The following is a 15,578-nucleotide window of genomic DNA, read 5'->3' as shown; positions in this document are numbered from 1 at the left end:
CAAATGCAGCGCGCGGGCGACAGAACCACGTCAACGTGTTCCCAAAACAAAGCAAATATTTGGAGGCGGATCCCCTCCGCATAATTCCAAGGTGCTGTTTCGGGGTCTCGCCGGCAGGGGGGGCACGCCGGCAGTGATGTGGCTGACGTCAGACGTCATTAGCATATCTGCTGGTATATGTGCGCTCGCGCGGGGCCGCGTCTTGCCTTGTGCTGCTGTTGCCACGACGTCGAGCTCACCCTCAGAACAACTCCTCGGTAAGCCGCGTTCGCGTCACCACTCTCCGGCCTTTCCTCCTCGCCACCGCTCGCGTTTTCCCCTTTCTCGCGCTACGACGGCGTTCGGCAAATGAAAACCTATTGGACCCGTTCACACGAAAGGCGTCGTTTGATTTGCGCCGAGAGGATGCATGCGCGCTCTTTGTCCGACCGGTGCGCGTTTCCCTTTGTTACAAGCCTGTGTTGGCAAAGTGCGTGACCCCGGTCCCCCCCGCCCCCCCCCCCCCCACACTCTCCCCCTCCCGTTTACTACCCGCCCAGGCGTCCACGGGGGAAATCCACTGGCCACAAATGTGTCGCGCACGACGATCGATTTGATGGAATGGACATGGGCGGTGGTTCCTTTACATTGAGCCGGGGTGGGGGTGGGGGGATTTGGCCATGACTACAAATGAATAATAATAATTAAAATAGGTATTCATTTTTTTCTCCTCCGCATGTGCCTCTTTGTGTTCCTTCTGGGAGTCTGCATGGTGGAGCGCCATTGTTATGTAAATACGTGGACTTCATCGTAAAATCCCAGTGGATGCCAGACAAATCACGGCGGGCACAGCCGCAGGGAGGACCAAAGTTGGGTGGGGGTGGGGGGGCTTGCGTACGTGCCCACGAGAGAGAAAAGTCATCTGCGGAATGAGATCTGGCCAACGCCCTGATTTCATAGTCGGGAGGGGGTCCACATGCTCCCGTGCTGATTTGCACATCCGGACTCCGAGCAAAGATTCAAAGGACACTTTTCACAAGTGCTTCCTGCGACTGCTTTTTCCTTTTTTTTGTGGACTCGGGGCATTTTGTTTTCTGATCCCGCAGAGCTGCAAAAATGAGCGACAAACCCGACATCTCGGAGGTGACCAGCTTCGACAAGAACAAGCTGAAGAAGACGCAAACTCAGGAGAAGAACGTCCTGCCCACAAAAGAAAGTAAGGAAGCCTCTCTCTCTCTCTCTCTCTCTCTCGCTCGCTCTCAACCAGTGTCGTCTGTTCCCTTCCACAGCCATCGAACAGGAGAAGGCCGCAGCGACGTCGTGAAGCCCCTCGCCATGCGCCGCGTGCCCCCTCCCGTCCCCACCTCTCCTTCCATCCTTGCTTCCTTTTCCTTCCTTACTCCCTCCCTTCCGCATGGCCTTGTTTTCATCAGTCACTTCTCCTAGCTGTATAACTTTGTAACCGAAAACGATGAAACCCGCAACGATGCCACCCGCTCACGCAGACAGACGCCGCCGCAGGTCGACACAGCCACGCCGCCATCTTGGTATTTTTTATTTTTTTTTGGGTCCCGAGGGATGAAGAAGCGGAGGAGGAGGTCGAGTCTCCCGGAGGTGCGGGTCTCCGCCGCAGAGAGGTTGAGGAGGCGCCGGACGGAAGCACGTCGCCGCCGCCCGACTTCCTGCGTGTCTGCTTTCGCGCCAAACAAAAAGGCGTCCGGCTTTCTGCTCTTATGTCGTCTTTCTAATTCTCGGAAATGCACAACTTTGTCTGTACGCTTGTCAAAATGTTCATGAACGCCCCTACAAATTTGACGGTTGTATGTATGTTTTTATTTCTTTAAAAAAAAAAAAGGATTTCAAGTAGTTCTGGAACCAAACGGACCTTGTTTTGTGGTTAAAATGTACTTTGGCTCCTTTTGTTTGAGTGATTCACGATTTTGTGTCACAATCTGACGCGCAAGGGAAAACAAAATGTGTCACTTGAGTCGATGCGCTCTTAAGTCAATCCTTGGAAGTTGTTTTTTTTTTGTTTTTTGTTTTGAAAGTCCCAGCAGTCACATTACTCCGCCGCAATCCATTGCAAGGAATGGAAAAACATGAAATGTTGTAATAAAAAAAATAAAAAAAGATTTGCTACCAAGAGGTTTGGTTGACAAGTGTTTGCAAGCTGCACCGCATAACACGAGCTGCACTTTTTCTTGTTTTTTCGCGCTCTCCTCGGCAGCCTTCGGCGACGCCGCCTGGAGCCCAAAAGTCAAAGGTCGAGGCGCTACTGAATAGAAAAAGAAGCATTCCCACAGATGGGCAATTTGAAGCAAACGCTGTGCGTCCAGCCCGTGTTTAACTCTTTACAAGAGTGATTTCAAGTTTGATCGTTAATAATAACAATAACAATCTGAGAGATTTACATTATGTTGCGGCCATTTAAATGGCAATCATTTGCTCATTTTCATCACAGGCACCAAAGCAGTTTGGGCTTTCGCCAGCGGGCCACGTAGTTACCTCATCATATCATCACATGCGCACACAAAAAGCATGGATAACTGCAAACCCCAATTCCAGTGAATTCGGACATTGTTGAAAATGTCTATATAAACAATGCAATGATTTTCAAATCCTTTTACGGGAGGCAATCGGGGCGTTGGTGAAGTTAAACAAAAGCATCATCATCATCAGTTCAACACTGGGCCAACATCTCAGAAGGGTGAGGTTCAGAGATTGATCTGAGTTTCGGACACCTACGCGTTAGCCTACGTGAATTTTGTTTATCATCTGGCACGAAATAGAAATTGGACAAATGTTTGACCTGAGGCCACTATTGCACTCAAGCTTTCTTTCTAATGCCAGTTGCTTTCCTTTCTTTCAGGTGGCTACCGAGACGAACATGACCGGATCCGACCAATGAAACCAGATTAAAAATGTCAATCCGAGTCATTATAGCTGACAAAATGCCAAAACAGCAGGCATCCCATCATTTCTACGAACACGCGTATCGAGGGGCAATTATTGCAATATAAATGACCAAGACATAAATCGTCCAGATTTTATCGTAAGCATCAAACTTGAATTCGCTCTCCTGCAAAATAACCAGGAAGTGCGCCCACTCTAGTTCTCGGTGGCTCCATTTTGAGCAAGAAACATGAAGACACACACTTGTGCTCGTGTGGGTTTTCTCTGGGTATTACGTTCTAAAATCATGCGTCCAGCTCAGCTAAATTGCTGCAGTGGCTTATGGGACGGCGTGACCCGCAGTGCAACGTGTAGCCTCAGCGGGAGGTTTGCTCCGCCTCCTCAACTGCCTTCGCCCTAAATTAGCCGCCGCCGACAAAGCCTTAATGGCATTAGCGCGGAATTGGCAGCCGACAACGTTCAATAGCTGAACTTGCTCATCGCCGCGCCCGCCGTTCGGGACGCATTACGCGGGGAAACCTTCGTTAGGTTCGGTCGGCCCCGTCACTGTTGAGCATGCCGGTTTCCCTCATCCGGTGTTGTCTTCCATGTTGGTGTAAGTGGATTGGTGTTAAGTCAGTTTCTCTTAATAAGGTATTAATCTGCATTCGGGAGGGGGATGGGGTGGGGGGGGGGGCTGCCAGGCAAAGGCTTGGCCAGATTAACACCTCTCATCTCGCTCTCTGGCTCCGGAGAGGCCCAAGGTCACTTAGCTAGCTCGGTCGCTTGAGGGTCCGTGAAATCATTTGCAATAAATTATTGCAGTAGCATTTTTTTTTTAAAATGCATACATAGGGGGCGCTGCTAAAACAAACAAACCAATTACAGTACTGCTTGTTATCTTATTTTAAAGGGGGACTGGGGGAGTTGGTCTTTTATCGATTATTATTTTTTTTTTAGAAACCACCACGCCCGTAGAAGAAGAGCCTATCGCAGACAGAAGGTGTGACCCACGAGGTGCCAGTCAGCTGCCCTGCACTCGTAAGCAAACTCGTACTTGGTCGCTGCGCACCAGAAGTGGATACTCAAGTAATATTTTGGATATTAATAATAATATTTTACTTGTCAGAGTAGTTTTAATGAGTGTAAACAAAAAAAGTCTTCTTTTAAGTTTTTTTTATAAAGATGCCATTTATTATTTTTTAAGTTCAAGTGATATTGACGGAATCCGTCCGTCGCCCATCCGATTGACAATTCGACCGCCCGGCCGACTGTTCGTCAGTCTCGATATTCATCAGTCCACAATTAGACGAATTGTCTATGAATGGAGAAAGTTAAGCACTGTTGCTTCTCTTCCAAGGAGGGGCCGTCCTGCACAGCGCAGAATGCTCAATGAGGTCAAAAAGAACTTTAGAGTGTCAGCTGTAAAAAAAAATTTTTTTTTTAAATCATTGGCACGTGCCAACCTCTCGGTTGACAAATCTAACCCTACGTGAAACGTGAAACATGAAACAAGAATGGGGTTTAATGGAAGGAGACAGAGGAGGAAGGCTTTGGTGTCTAAAAAAAAAACACGTTTGAATTTTGCTAAAGAGCGCTTGGATGTTCAACACCACTATTGGCAAAATAATTCTCTGGACAGATGAAACCAAAGTTGAATTGAACATACAGGGCACAGCACAGCAACATCAAAACCTTATCCTAACTGTGAAGCATGGTGGAGGGAGTCTCATGGTATTGGCATGCTTTGGTGCCTCAGGGCCTGGACAGCTTTCTATCACCAAGGGAAAAATGAATTGACAAGTTTCATCAACGAGATATTTTGCAGAAGAACTTGCGGCCATCTGTCCAACAGTTGAAGCACAAAAGAGGACAACAGGAGAATGATCCAAAACACAGAAGCGAGTCAACAACAGAAAAAGAAAATACTTATACCTTATAGGTGCACGCACAGCGTCAGACGTCACCTTCCGCTTTGTTACGTTACATTCGTGAACTACTTAGCTACCGACCTACCAATCCATTTATCCGCTTTTCCTCTTAGGGAAACTATAACTGCGATGCGGCAGCGGGGTCTCACATGTCGGCGTCGAGCCTCGCGGGGGTAGCGCTGCCTGGTAACCCATGGCAACAGCTGTTGCCGAGTCATCTCTGTCTCCCCGGCAAGGCGTTCCGGCGGCTGCCGTCGTGCTCGGAATGCTCTGGAGATCGCGACGGCGCCACATGCAGCTCGGTATTGATAACAGATTGTAATGCGGCCATCTGTTGGCGTGCGTTCCTTGCGCAAACTGGACGTGGCAATCGTGTTCAAACTGCATTGTTATGCTAAGAGCCGCCCAAGCATGACAACAGACTCTTGAATGAGCATTAGAACGTCATGCAATGATTTGGTCTGTTATGTCTCCATCACTTGCGGCGCGAGACACACACGGATTCTGCTGTGCGTTTCCATGGCGACCCCCCCAGTCGCAGCGAATGAATCAGTATGCTACCCACCGAACGGTGTTACGTAGCAAAATATACCGTACAGCTGCAGAAATGATCACGTTTGTGTCACGATGGACGTTTCGTGCACACGTTAGGTCAGATAAAATGACGAGTGGGGAATTTTCTGTCGAGGATGCATGAGAGTCATCAAAGCCCTCAGGTGTGAACACTGAACCAGAGCTGCTGAGCCCATGTCGACTTTGATAGCCTTTTCCTGGAGAGACGTGCGTCAATCTCCCTCGGCCGCTCTGTTTCTGCGAGATTGAAAATGACGTCAAAAGGCAAAATCCTGCCGCTCGTTGCAGACTCACACTGATGGCGCAACACGCTGCCAACTTGTAAAGTGTACTCCTCCGCTTGCGTGTGCCAATATACACCAGTTGACGGAATGCAGAAGAGTCCGAATTACGAGTGAATGTTGACGCCGCGCGTCACTTCCAGCAGGAACCGCAGGGAAAGTAACAAACAAACAAACAAACAACAACAACATAACGGAAAAACCATAAGCATCTCTGTGGATTCCTTTTGCATATCATTTGATGGATAAGAGTAAATACATAGCCCACTGAATTTTATTTTGAAAACCAATTTGACTGATATCGGTATTTGAATAATTCGCAGTTGTTCGCCATCAAACGGTCATAATTGCTTCTACGAAAAAAGAAAAAAAAGCACTAAAGTAACATTTTTCAAACTTTGAATTCCAAAATGTCTGTAGAATGGACGGCAGGACATAAAGAGCGAGCAGTTGATTATCGCCAGATGTGCTGTGTTGGTGTGATCCCCGACGGAGCTCCGATCGATGGCCTAAAAGGGCCGAACCCCTTTTTTCCATCAGTTCATGTTTTTGGGCCCGAAGGTTCGGGGAATGCTGCGACTTACGTGCCCGCCACCATCGCCGAACCCCACGCTGCCCCTCGTCTAATCTGTTTACGTGTATGAAGTTTATGGCGCGAGATTTGCAGGGTTGCTCAAAGTCGTCATTGCGCAACGCGCCGCTGGGATGCCAAATGCAGACATCGGACATAGCCGCCAGTAAAACGAGTCATGTGTTGATCGGTTACACTTACAGGATTATGGGGATTTTTTTTTTTTGGTTTGTTTTTTTGTGGCCTGCCTTTGGCTCGACAGTCAAGGACATCACAACAGACTGAATCCTGGACCCGGATCCTTGTTTTGTCTGGGGGGGGGGACGCAATATTTCTGTTGACAGCCCTCCCTTTTCCCACTCTGTCAAAACACAAATGTTATTCTACTGAACAGGATGTGTACAGTGACCCCCCCCCCACCAATTGCCCATTTACCCTTCGCAATATTTTCTGTACAACCCAAATATTTGAGCAACCATTGGCTGAAAAGCAAATGATTGGTCCAAACATGCTGCCCTTGCTCCTTCTTAGGCGCCATGTTAGCTCGCATTGGCCACCAACATTATTCATTAGAATTGGGCTTGCCAAAGGAGAAGTCTGGACGGACTTCCTCTCACACTACAAAAGCGCCGCACACGCTGAACAACGTTTCAGCAGCCGTTGTACATTTTCAAATGTCACACGGTAGCAAAGAAAACAAAATATGTTTCACTTCTTCGGGAATGAGCACAGCTGAAAGAAAAGGTCAACATTACTTTCAGTTTAATTGAGCTTCATTGGTTAAAAAATAAAATAAAAAAATACAAATTGCGTTTCTTACCATGTAGGGTGTAATTCTCAAATGGTAAATGCCACAATTTTGTCTCACATTCAAGCTGAAAGTCGACAATTGAGTCACATAATGATTTTTTTCAAATCGTTGAGGCCATAATCATAAAAAGTCATTCTTGATCTAAGTGTGCACGTGGAGGGCAGAGCTACCGTCACTGTCCGTGTGCTGTCTCCATGGCAACAAAGGGGCCAGCTCACTCCGGCTGCAACGATGCGCAGCATTCGGAGCGCGTCACAAAATGCCAAGCAAATGTGGAAACTCGCTAACCACGCAAGTTACAAGTCAACTTCTTTATTCATTCGAATGCGCGGCTGTTACGACACTTCTCAGTCTCAGATTGACTCACGGCAATCTACTACAAACAGCACCCAAATAGTCAAGATAACGGGACCAAAATAGAAGCGGGACACGGACTTGAACTTTGTCCAGAAGTCTACACACCCCTGTGAAAATCCCAAGGTTTTGTGATATCAAAAAAGGAGAGATAGATCACTCATTTCAAAACGTTTGCCACTATTAAATGTGACCTATAACATGTACAACTCAATTGACGAAAAAACAAAAAAAGAATCATCTTTTCCAGGGCAGAAGTAAAAATACTCAAGTGAAAGGATGTGGTTGCACAAGTGCGCACACCCTCTTATAATGGGGATGTGGCTGTTTTCAGAATCAACCGTCGCATTCAAATTCATGTCACCACTTAAAGTGGCTGCGATTCGCTCCAAATAAAGTTCAGATGGTCGAGTAGGCGTTTCTTGAGATCTGTTTTGCTTTCTAGCAGAAGGTTTTGCGCTAACTTTAATGTTGACATGACAGATGACACGGCTATATCGAGCATCGTCCCCAGATGACTGGAATTCAATTGAGGTGTCGTGTCACTGTCTCCACAAACAAAGACATATTTTGGATGAAGTCAAACTTCATCACGACAAAAGTGAGCTTATTGTTTTTTGGGCAGTAAAGAAAAGAGGATCGTTGTCAGTCAACACCCGGAATGACTGTCTTTAAAAGCCTGGCCTTGGCTGCCAAACACTGACTGCAGTTTGGAACTGTCCACAATTCCTCCACCCGTCTTGGCCTCATTTCCATCTGACGAAAAGCAGCCCCAAAGCAGGATGCTGCCGCCACCGTGCAAAACTGTCACAGTGGTGTTGTGTTGTGTTGTGTTGTGTTGGTGAGGAGCAGTGTTGTGTCCGCAACAAACATTCCTTTTGGAATTAGACACAAAAATGCTTCACATTTTCCCAACATGCGTTTGGGAGTTTGGGGAATATTTTGCCAATCTCCGAATCCTTGCGTCACTGTCCGTAATGCTCCCGGTGGTTTTTATTTTTCCTGTCTTAATCCATCGATTGATCAATCAACCAATCGACCAATCAATCAAGATTGCAGCTACTGTTGACTTTGTCTTTCTCTGTTTCCATTTGTTCCCCTTGTGTCGTCATCTGCCGAGGTTGAAAAAAATAAGCCCTATTTTGTATTGAGTATTTTTTTTTAAAATAAAGGGAGGTAAAAGTCAAAAACTTCCCACCACTGGAACAAAACCTGCCGGGCTAGGAAATGAAGGCGCTTCCTGTTTTTTTTTTTTTGTTTTGTTTTCAAAGTTTTGCCTCCTTACTGCCAAGTTTCCTACACGGACGTATCAAAGGTGAAGCCGATGTCATGTTGTCCTGAACTTTGGATTGAAGAATTATGGCGGTGTGGAAAAGCGGCAAAAGGTGAAGCGGTTACACAACGATGTGGCGGCCGGATGCACGGACGCTTCTTTGTGCAGATGGTAAAAGATTTCAACGCTCACTTGGTGAGTAGAGTCCCAGATGCCCGAATGCCCCGCGGTCTCTGTGTCTTTTTGCATGCTGAGGCCCCCCGCCGCCGCCGCCCCCGCCTTATATAAAGGCTTCGGGCAGACGTGTGCCCACGTTCCCTCGCCGCCCCTCCATCTGCGGCATCCCAGTTCAAATTGGACTCAAGTAGCGGTTGGGCATCAACACGGCATCTTTGTCTGGAAATCTGGCGAGCTCCCCCCCCTCACACACACACAATGCCACAATTGTCCCCGCGCGCCATTTTGTGCTCCAGCGTAGGCACAGCGCCAGGACAGGCGCTGCTGCAACAAGAACGGACGTAACGAGTGCGCAGAGGGCTCGCTTGGGCATCGTGTCGCCATCACAGCATGGCGGAATTAAGAGTAGTAACAACTCACTTCTCCGTGACGCAGTCGAAGCTCATTTGACGACAACCGACTCCAAAATGACATTCAAAAATGAAACAACGTAAGGTTTCGTTTTTCACTTATTACCATTAGCTAATTTAGCATTTTGCGTTATTCAATTCACAACAATAACAAAGCTACGGGAACACGTTGTTTTGATAGCATACGAGTGGAACCGACGCTGGGCAGCTTTATTAATTTAGAAAATTCTCATGACACGCCGGCAAACATAAATGTCACCAAAAATGCATGTGTGTACAGATAGAATATACATACAGGATGTATACTGAAATAATGATGATCTTGTCTCCGTTTACTTACAAATGTCCTTAGTGTGACATTAGTTGAACACAAAAATGATATACTTGCAGGAATGGAAGAAAGACACACAAAATAATAACTTTTGTTCCGATGAAAGTGAAATTGGATCAATTTCGGCATCCGGATGTGGCACGACTGTTGGGAGCCTCTGCCCCATGTACGAGGTATGTCAGCAAAGTCCCAGGACTGGTGTCACAAACGATATATTTCAAATCCGAACAACAAACCAGCATTTTTTTCTCTGGACGCAATCCTCCCGGAGCCCTACGCACGTCGCCGGCCGTCTCTGCCGCGACTTCATACATTCGTACAAGGATTCTTCCTGGATCCTCCACAGCTCCGTCGTCACGGCCGTCTTGATGTCGTCCGTGTCTTTCAAACGGGTCCCTTCGATCGATACATTCAAAATTTGATTAACCGCGTTTTATGCAGCTCACAGTCAAAGGACCAAAATGCATACATATGAACAAACACGAAACACTGTACGTAAATTGCAGTACATCATAAATTGTAAGCCAGCCAGCCGGTAAGCAACCAATGAGTTGAGTTCATGACGGGAAAAAAGGGGGAAAAAAATAAAATCCCACAATCACAGCGAGCCAGGTCACGAAAAAACTCATAACAGAAATCCCAGATTTTTTATTTTTAAAAATTTTTTTTGCCATTCAACTAAATGTCAATTAAATATCCTGACTTTTTGCACTGCAGTCATTTTGATGGCGATGTGGAGGAGTGAGACAAGCCTCGGCGGTGTACATTGGCAACATTTCATCCCGCTTCTTACGCAACACATCAGCATCCGGACTTTGCCGTACGTAGGCGGGATATCTGATGTGGGAGGGGAGGGAATGCCCGCTGCGCACAACTTGCGAACAATAGCGGTGGCTGAGGCGCAGGTCAGAGCAGGTGAGCACAATGCAAAATGTCCCTGGACCTTTCCGAAAAAAAAGACGACTTAACACTGTGAAACCAGCTGAATGAGCCCTAAGGAATAAAACAAATAAAATGAGGCTCCGGATATTTCCAGGTCAATTATTAGGCAGATGATTAGCGGTGGAAAAAGGAATGGACGGGTAGCATTTGCCCACCCTACAAAAGTTGTGAGCCTCACGTGGGAGATAAAGCAGAGGAGAAAGACGAGGGAGCAGGTTGGTAAACAAAGTACGGCTGTGACGAACCCCCAAAAAGAATCCTCGCTCCCTCCCTCCGCCTACTTCTCTGTTTCAAAGGTCAGCAGGGCAAGTTCCCAGAAACAATTGCTCCCGTTTCTGTTTCTGTGGGTGGTCCTGATCTGCTTTATACATTTTGCTTTTAATTCTTCACGTTTCCTTTCATTCCAGTCATCCATCCTGCAAATGGTCTCCTCGGCGGTTTGTTGGTCTTTAGGAATTTGATCGATATGCAGATTTTCAGCTCGCTGGGCATACTGCATGTAGCTTTCTCCATTTTGATCTGCGGCTCTACTTCTGTTTTTGCGGACTTCTGACGGTGACGCGGTTGTGATCCTCAAGATGGACTTCTTGATTCTTTCATGATAATAAAGCATTCTTGCATTTCAAGCACATAAATAAACAACCATTCGCACCTACGGGCAATTTAGAGTCTTCAATCAACCTAGGACGCATGTTTTTGGGAGGTGGGAGGAAACCGGAGCACCCGGAGAAAAGCCACGCAGGCGCGGGGTGAACACGCAAACTCCACACCGATCAGGCCGGGATTTGAACCCGGGTCCTCAGAACTGTGCGGCAGATGTGCTAACCGGTCAGGCACCGTGCCGCGGCCACAGAGGGCGCCACCGCAGAGGTCATCGCGACCCGACCCGGTAGACCCGGATGGACTCCCCGCATTGTGCGGAGTCCCCCGGTTGCCCGCCCCGAGGAAACCGCAGGATGGCGTCGCCGCGGGCAACATATACTACACGTGTTTCATCCGTGAATGAACCAAAACATTTCCTGGCTCAAACATAATTCAAATTGAAAGCGTCCCTTTCATCATGCCGCTGACGTTTGGAAATCACCAGAACAAGACGACACCTGGCGATTGCTCAACGGCAGCTCGCCGTCACCTGGGAAGCTCAGAGCGTCCCACGGTGTCGCCGGCACGTTGCCGCAGCGATGCAGAGAGACTGGAAGAGTCACAGAGAGGCATACTGCAAGTGGACATACAGTCGGTGGAAATTTTCATGATGGGGAAATTGGCCATCAGAGATCAGTTATGTTATGTTAACAGCTATGCAGAAGGTGGCGACACATTGAACAGTTGGAGAAAAGTTTAGAGGTCAAATTTAGTTAACCGTAAAGATTACATAGCGGTCCAATCGCTATTTGCGACACCCCACTCCTAAAAAGATGTATTATTGCCTAGGGATGCCACAAGATGGCAGCAAAGCACAATTTTTCTGTTAGACAGGGCCATGGCCCAACTCAATGAAGCTCCTCCTCTCACTTTAACATGGCTCCCTGGCACCAAGTTACCCCAAGATGGCGTCAAAGCATCCATCCATCCATTTTCAACAGCGCTTATCCTGGTTAGGGTCACGGGGCGCCGGAGCCTATCCCAGCTGACTTCGGGCGAACGGCGGACTCCACCCTGAACTGGTCGCCGGTCAGTCGCAGGGCACATATAGACACGGACGACCGTTCGCACTCACATTGAGTGGGAACTGAACCCACGCTGCCCGCACCAAAGTGTACCACCACACCATCAGTGACATCATCGGCGTCAAAGCAATACCTTTATATTAGACAGGGTGTTGGCCTGACCACAAAAACAGGAAATAGGTGAGTTTTTCAGCAAATAACAGGTTGAATTAAAAAAAAAAATTTTTTTGTGAATAGCAAATATGCAGGCAACACGCATCTTCGGTCGATCCTGAAATGTTAATGCGTCTATGATCCCAAACCGAAGTTGTGAGTACTTTTCATGAAAATCGAGGTTCCGATGTGGATATGCTGCGAACGTGTCAAAACACGCCCGACGCCGCTCGCATTCCGTCAGACGAGCAGGCCGATGACCTTTCCCTACATTTTCGTCTCCAGCAGCATCTGATAGCGGAACAACGCATTCCTACGTCCGCCGGACAAGCAAACGCTCAGTCGCCCCAGAGAATCGAATCGCATGTTGACAGGACGACGCTGCAAAATGGATTTCAAAATCGATGTCATGGTCGAGCTCCGCCCGCAGCAGGAGTAAAAACAGTTGGAGTGCAAGACCGGGCTGGAGGCCCAAAAACGGGACGACGACCGCAAAGACTTTGTTTTGTTTCGCTCGGTGCTTCCGTGCTAATAATTCATGACAGCGATACGCGCTGCTCTGTCGGCGTACCCGTTTCATAAGTGTAATATGGAGTTCATTAGTGGGAAGGGTTCTCAAGCATCGGCGAATGCGTCACTGCTAAAAATGCAATTCAAACGTGCACTTTGTGTGCGACTGGTGGACTTGGAATAACCAGCTCTGCAGAGTAAATAAGCATTTACTCTGATTTGGCTATCCGTAGCGCTACGTTTGACTAAACGACACAATTTTGTTTTATTCTGCAAACCGCTGACAACATAACTCATACATTTCAAATACAAATATTGTCATTTAGAGCATTTATTTGCAGAAAATGCAAAATGTTTCAAATGCACTTTATGCAAGTATACGATATATACTTGACAAATGCACTTTTTGTCACTATCTATGCATGACTCTTGCACTTTGCTTTGTTACGGGTATGAATAAAGTGATATATACAGTAAATAAAGCAAGATTCGCCGGACCAATTGCGGTTCAAGCTTGAGCGAAAAGGTCACGAGGAAAACGGATCTTCTTGCAGCTTTCGTGGGAACTGGAGAACTGTTCGTCAAAGCTGCGACTAAATGAGACTGCGGGCAGCTAAATAGTGAGAATGACGAGATGCGACACACACGGGAACAGATCGCAGACATTTTTTCCGCCACTGCCAGAACGCAGCAGATGGCCGTCGGAACCGACGGCTGTGACTCAAACGGTCCGATCCGCGTCCGCGTTTCAGACCCTGGGAGATAGTTTGGCCTCGCTCTCAGCTTGTTTTTCACCAGGCATGCGGCGGTGATAGCTGACATCATTTAAGACAACTGCAGAAAAAATACAAAACAACAACAACAACAACGAAACAAGGCCGTCCGCTGCCATGGGGTTCACGGATTTGTTGTGTTTTGCCTTCGATGGGCGAACCGCAACCAGCCGTGTCACGGCTGCGCTCATCACATAAACGAGCGTTCTCGTGTAAATAACAAGAAAGCTCATTTGCCCCGAAACACTCAAGGACTTTTGTCTTGAAGTCGGCTGCACAAACACGGCTCGGTTTCCCTTCAAAAGCTGAGCCATGGTATTTAGTGGGAGTATTATTATCGATAAAGCCTGCAGAGACTGAAAACAGACACTGCTGCCTCCCAATATTATTAACCATAATCCACCAGAATGTGCCAGTTGTCATGCTTGGAGGGAGCCAATCAGGCGCAGCCTTATGTAATCCTTGCATCCATCCAGAGACAGACACACACTTTTTTTTTTTTTTTTTCACCAATAGTACACACGCACACGCGCAAACACACAGCGGAGTCGGACCGAGATATGATCGTGAACATTCCTCGCACGAGTCACCGGCTGCCGTTGTGCATTCCTCAAAAAGCTTTCGAGGTCGGACTCGCTGGGCAACAAGCGCTCACACGTATCTGCACTTGTACAAGTGTCCAAAACAAAGAAATCAAAAAAAGGCTGGTTACAGCAAAAGTACAAAAGTAAAAAAAAATATTTTTTTTCAACTGTCGAGAATACCCATTTTGATAACATTTGCAATGCACATCAAGATCGCGCTGAGAAGAAAATCAAGCTAGCTAGTGTTAGCTCAGGTCATTATGTTTTTAAAACACGTTTGCATGGTTTTGCAAACATTGTCAACAGAAAAATGCTCAATTATTATGATTAGCACTGACAAAATTTACCTTTTTTTTTTTTTTAGGCACATGATACAATTTTGACTTTTCACAGAGCCTCCAACATCAAACAATTCTCTTCAATGGAAAGGACATTTCTTGCTTCTTCTGCTACGTTGTCATTAGTGCTCCCTAGTTCACCTTCCTCCATCTTGATTCCATTTCATCCATCCATCCATCCATTTTCTGTACCGCTTATCTTCACCAAGCAACCAAATTTTAATTTGGCAATCAATCAAACTCTTGACTGCAGTTGACTTTAACTCCCTCTGTTTACATCTTTTTTTTCTTGTCAACTATTTTGGCCAAGTAAGGAGTGAAAAGTGCAGATAAATCTTTTCAAATGTAGGAAGGTAAAAATAAAAAATGATCAGAAACGCAAATACCCAAGTTAAGTACAGAAAGGTCCTGAAAAAGTATTTGTACTTTGTTGCTTCCTGGAGAAAGTCAGAGTGTCGTCTTTCTGGGGGCGGCAAAAGCCGTGGCAGCTGTCCAACTGATCTGTGGGCATTCCTGCTCATTAGAAGCCTTCGTTGCTTCTTCTGCGTGGTCGCGTGCTGATGTGATGAATGAAAGGTGGCAAGTGAAGAAGACGCACAAGCGTTTTCCTCGACATCAACGCGAAAGGCCCCATAGGCGGCCGCAATCTACGATATTTGTTTGCTGCTCGAATTTCCATGATGCCTTTTTGGGTTTTGGAGAAGGCATAATGGTGTTCCTGCGTGAGGTCAGCACAAAAGAATGTGGGCCGGCCCTTCCGCCGTTGCAGCCAGATAAGCTCCCCGTTACAAGGACAGCGTGTTATCACATTGAGTGGCAAGTTTTTGTTTGTTTTTTTTCCCCTGCCGTTTGGCCCCGAGTTTACGAATCGCTCTTTTGTTGCTGCAGAGAGTCATCGTTGTTTCAGGAATGCGGGAGAGTTGTTCCTCGTCTGCCGAGGCGAGGACGGATCCGACCGTCTGCTTCTTTGAACCTTCCGCGGCGTCATGTCAATGCGTTAGCAAGCGATTCAGAGCACAACACATCGT

General features: G+C 47.1%; 1 protein-coding gene across 1 annotated transcript; it reads left to right on the top strand.

Annotated features, from left to right (window-relative positions):
- Positions 1 to 99: 99 nt before the first annotated feature.
- Positions 100 to 2,124, top strand: LOC133478368 (thymosin beta-12-like). The gene is made up of 3 exons (XM_061774405.1): positions 100 to 257; positions 1,086 to 1,195; positions 1,269 to 2,124. Exons 1-3 carry the CDS (start codon positions 178 to 180, stop codon positions 1,301 to 1,303), a joined length of 225 nt encoding a protein of 74 aa, XP_061630389.1. The 5' UTR covers positions 100 to 177; the 3' UTR covers positions 1,304 to 2,124.
- The last annotated feature ends 13,454 nt before the right edge of the window (positions 2,125 to 15,578 follow it).

This window comes from Phyllopteryx taeniolatus, chromosome 1 (assembly GCF_024500385.1).
Source record: "Phyllopteryx taeniolatus isolate TA_2022b chromosome 1, UOR_Ptae_1.2, whole genome shotgun sequence".
NCBI classification, from domain to species: Eukaryota; Metazoa; Chordata; class Actinopteri; order Syngnathiformes; family Syngnathidae; genus Phyllopteryx; species Phyllopteryx taeniolatus.
The sequence above is the reverse complement of the archived record's forward strand: the minus strand, read 5'-3'. Positions and strand labels throughout refer to the sequence as shown.

What these genes read in the sequence shown, in the direction of transcription:
- LOC133478368 (XM_061774405.1), top strand. Translation starts at nt 178, where the DNA reads ATGTGCGCTCGCGCGGGGCCGCGTCTTGCCTTGTGCTGCTGTTGCCAC. An exon ending in ACCCTCAGAACAACTCCTCG is followed by an intron (nt 258 to 1,085) that starts GTAAGCCGCGTT and finishes CTGATCCCGCAG; the next exon opens with AGCTGCAAAAATGAGCGACA. An exon ending in CGTCCTGCCCACAAAAGAAA is followed by an intron (nt 1,196 to 1,268) that starts GTAAGGAAGCCT and finishes TCCCTTCCACAG; the next exon opens with CCATCGAACAGGAGAAGGCC.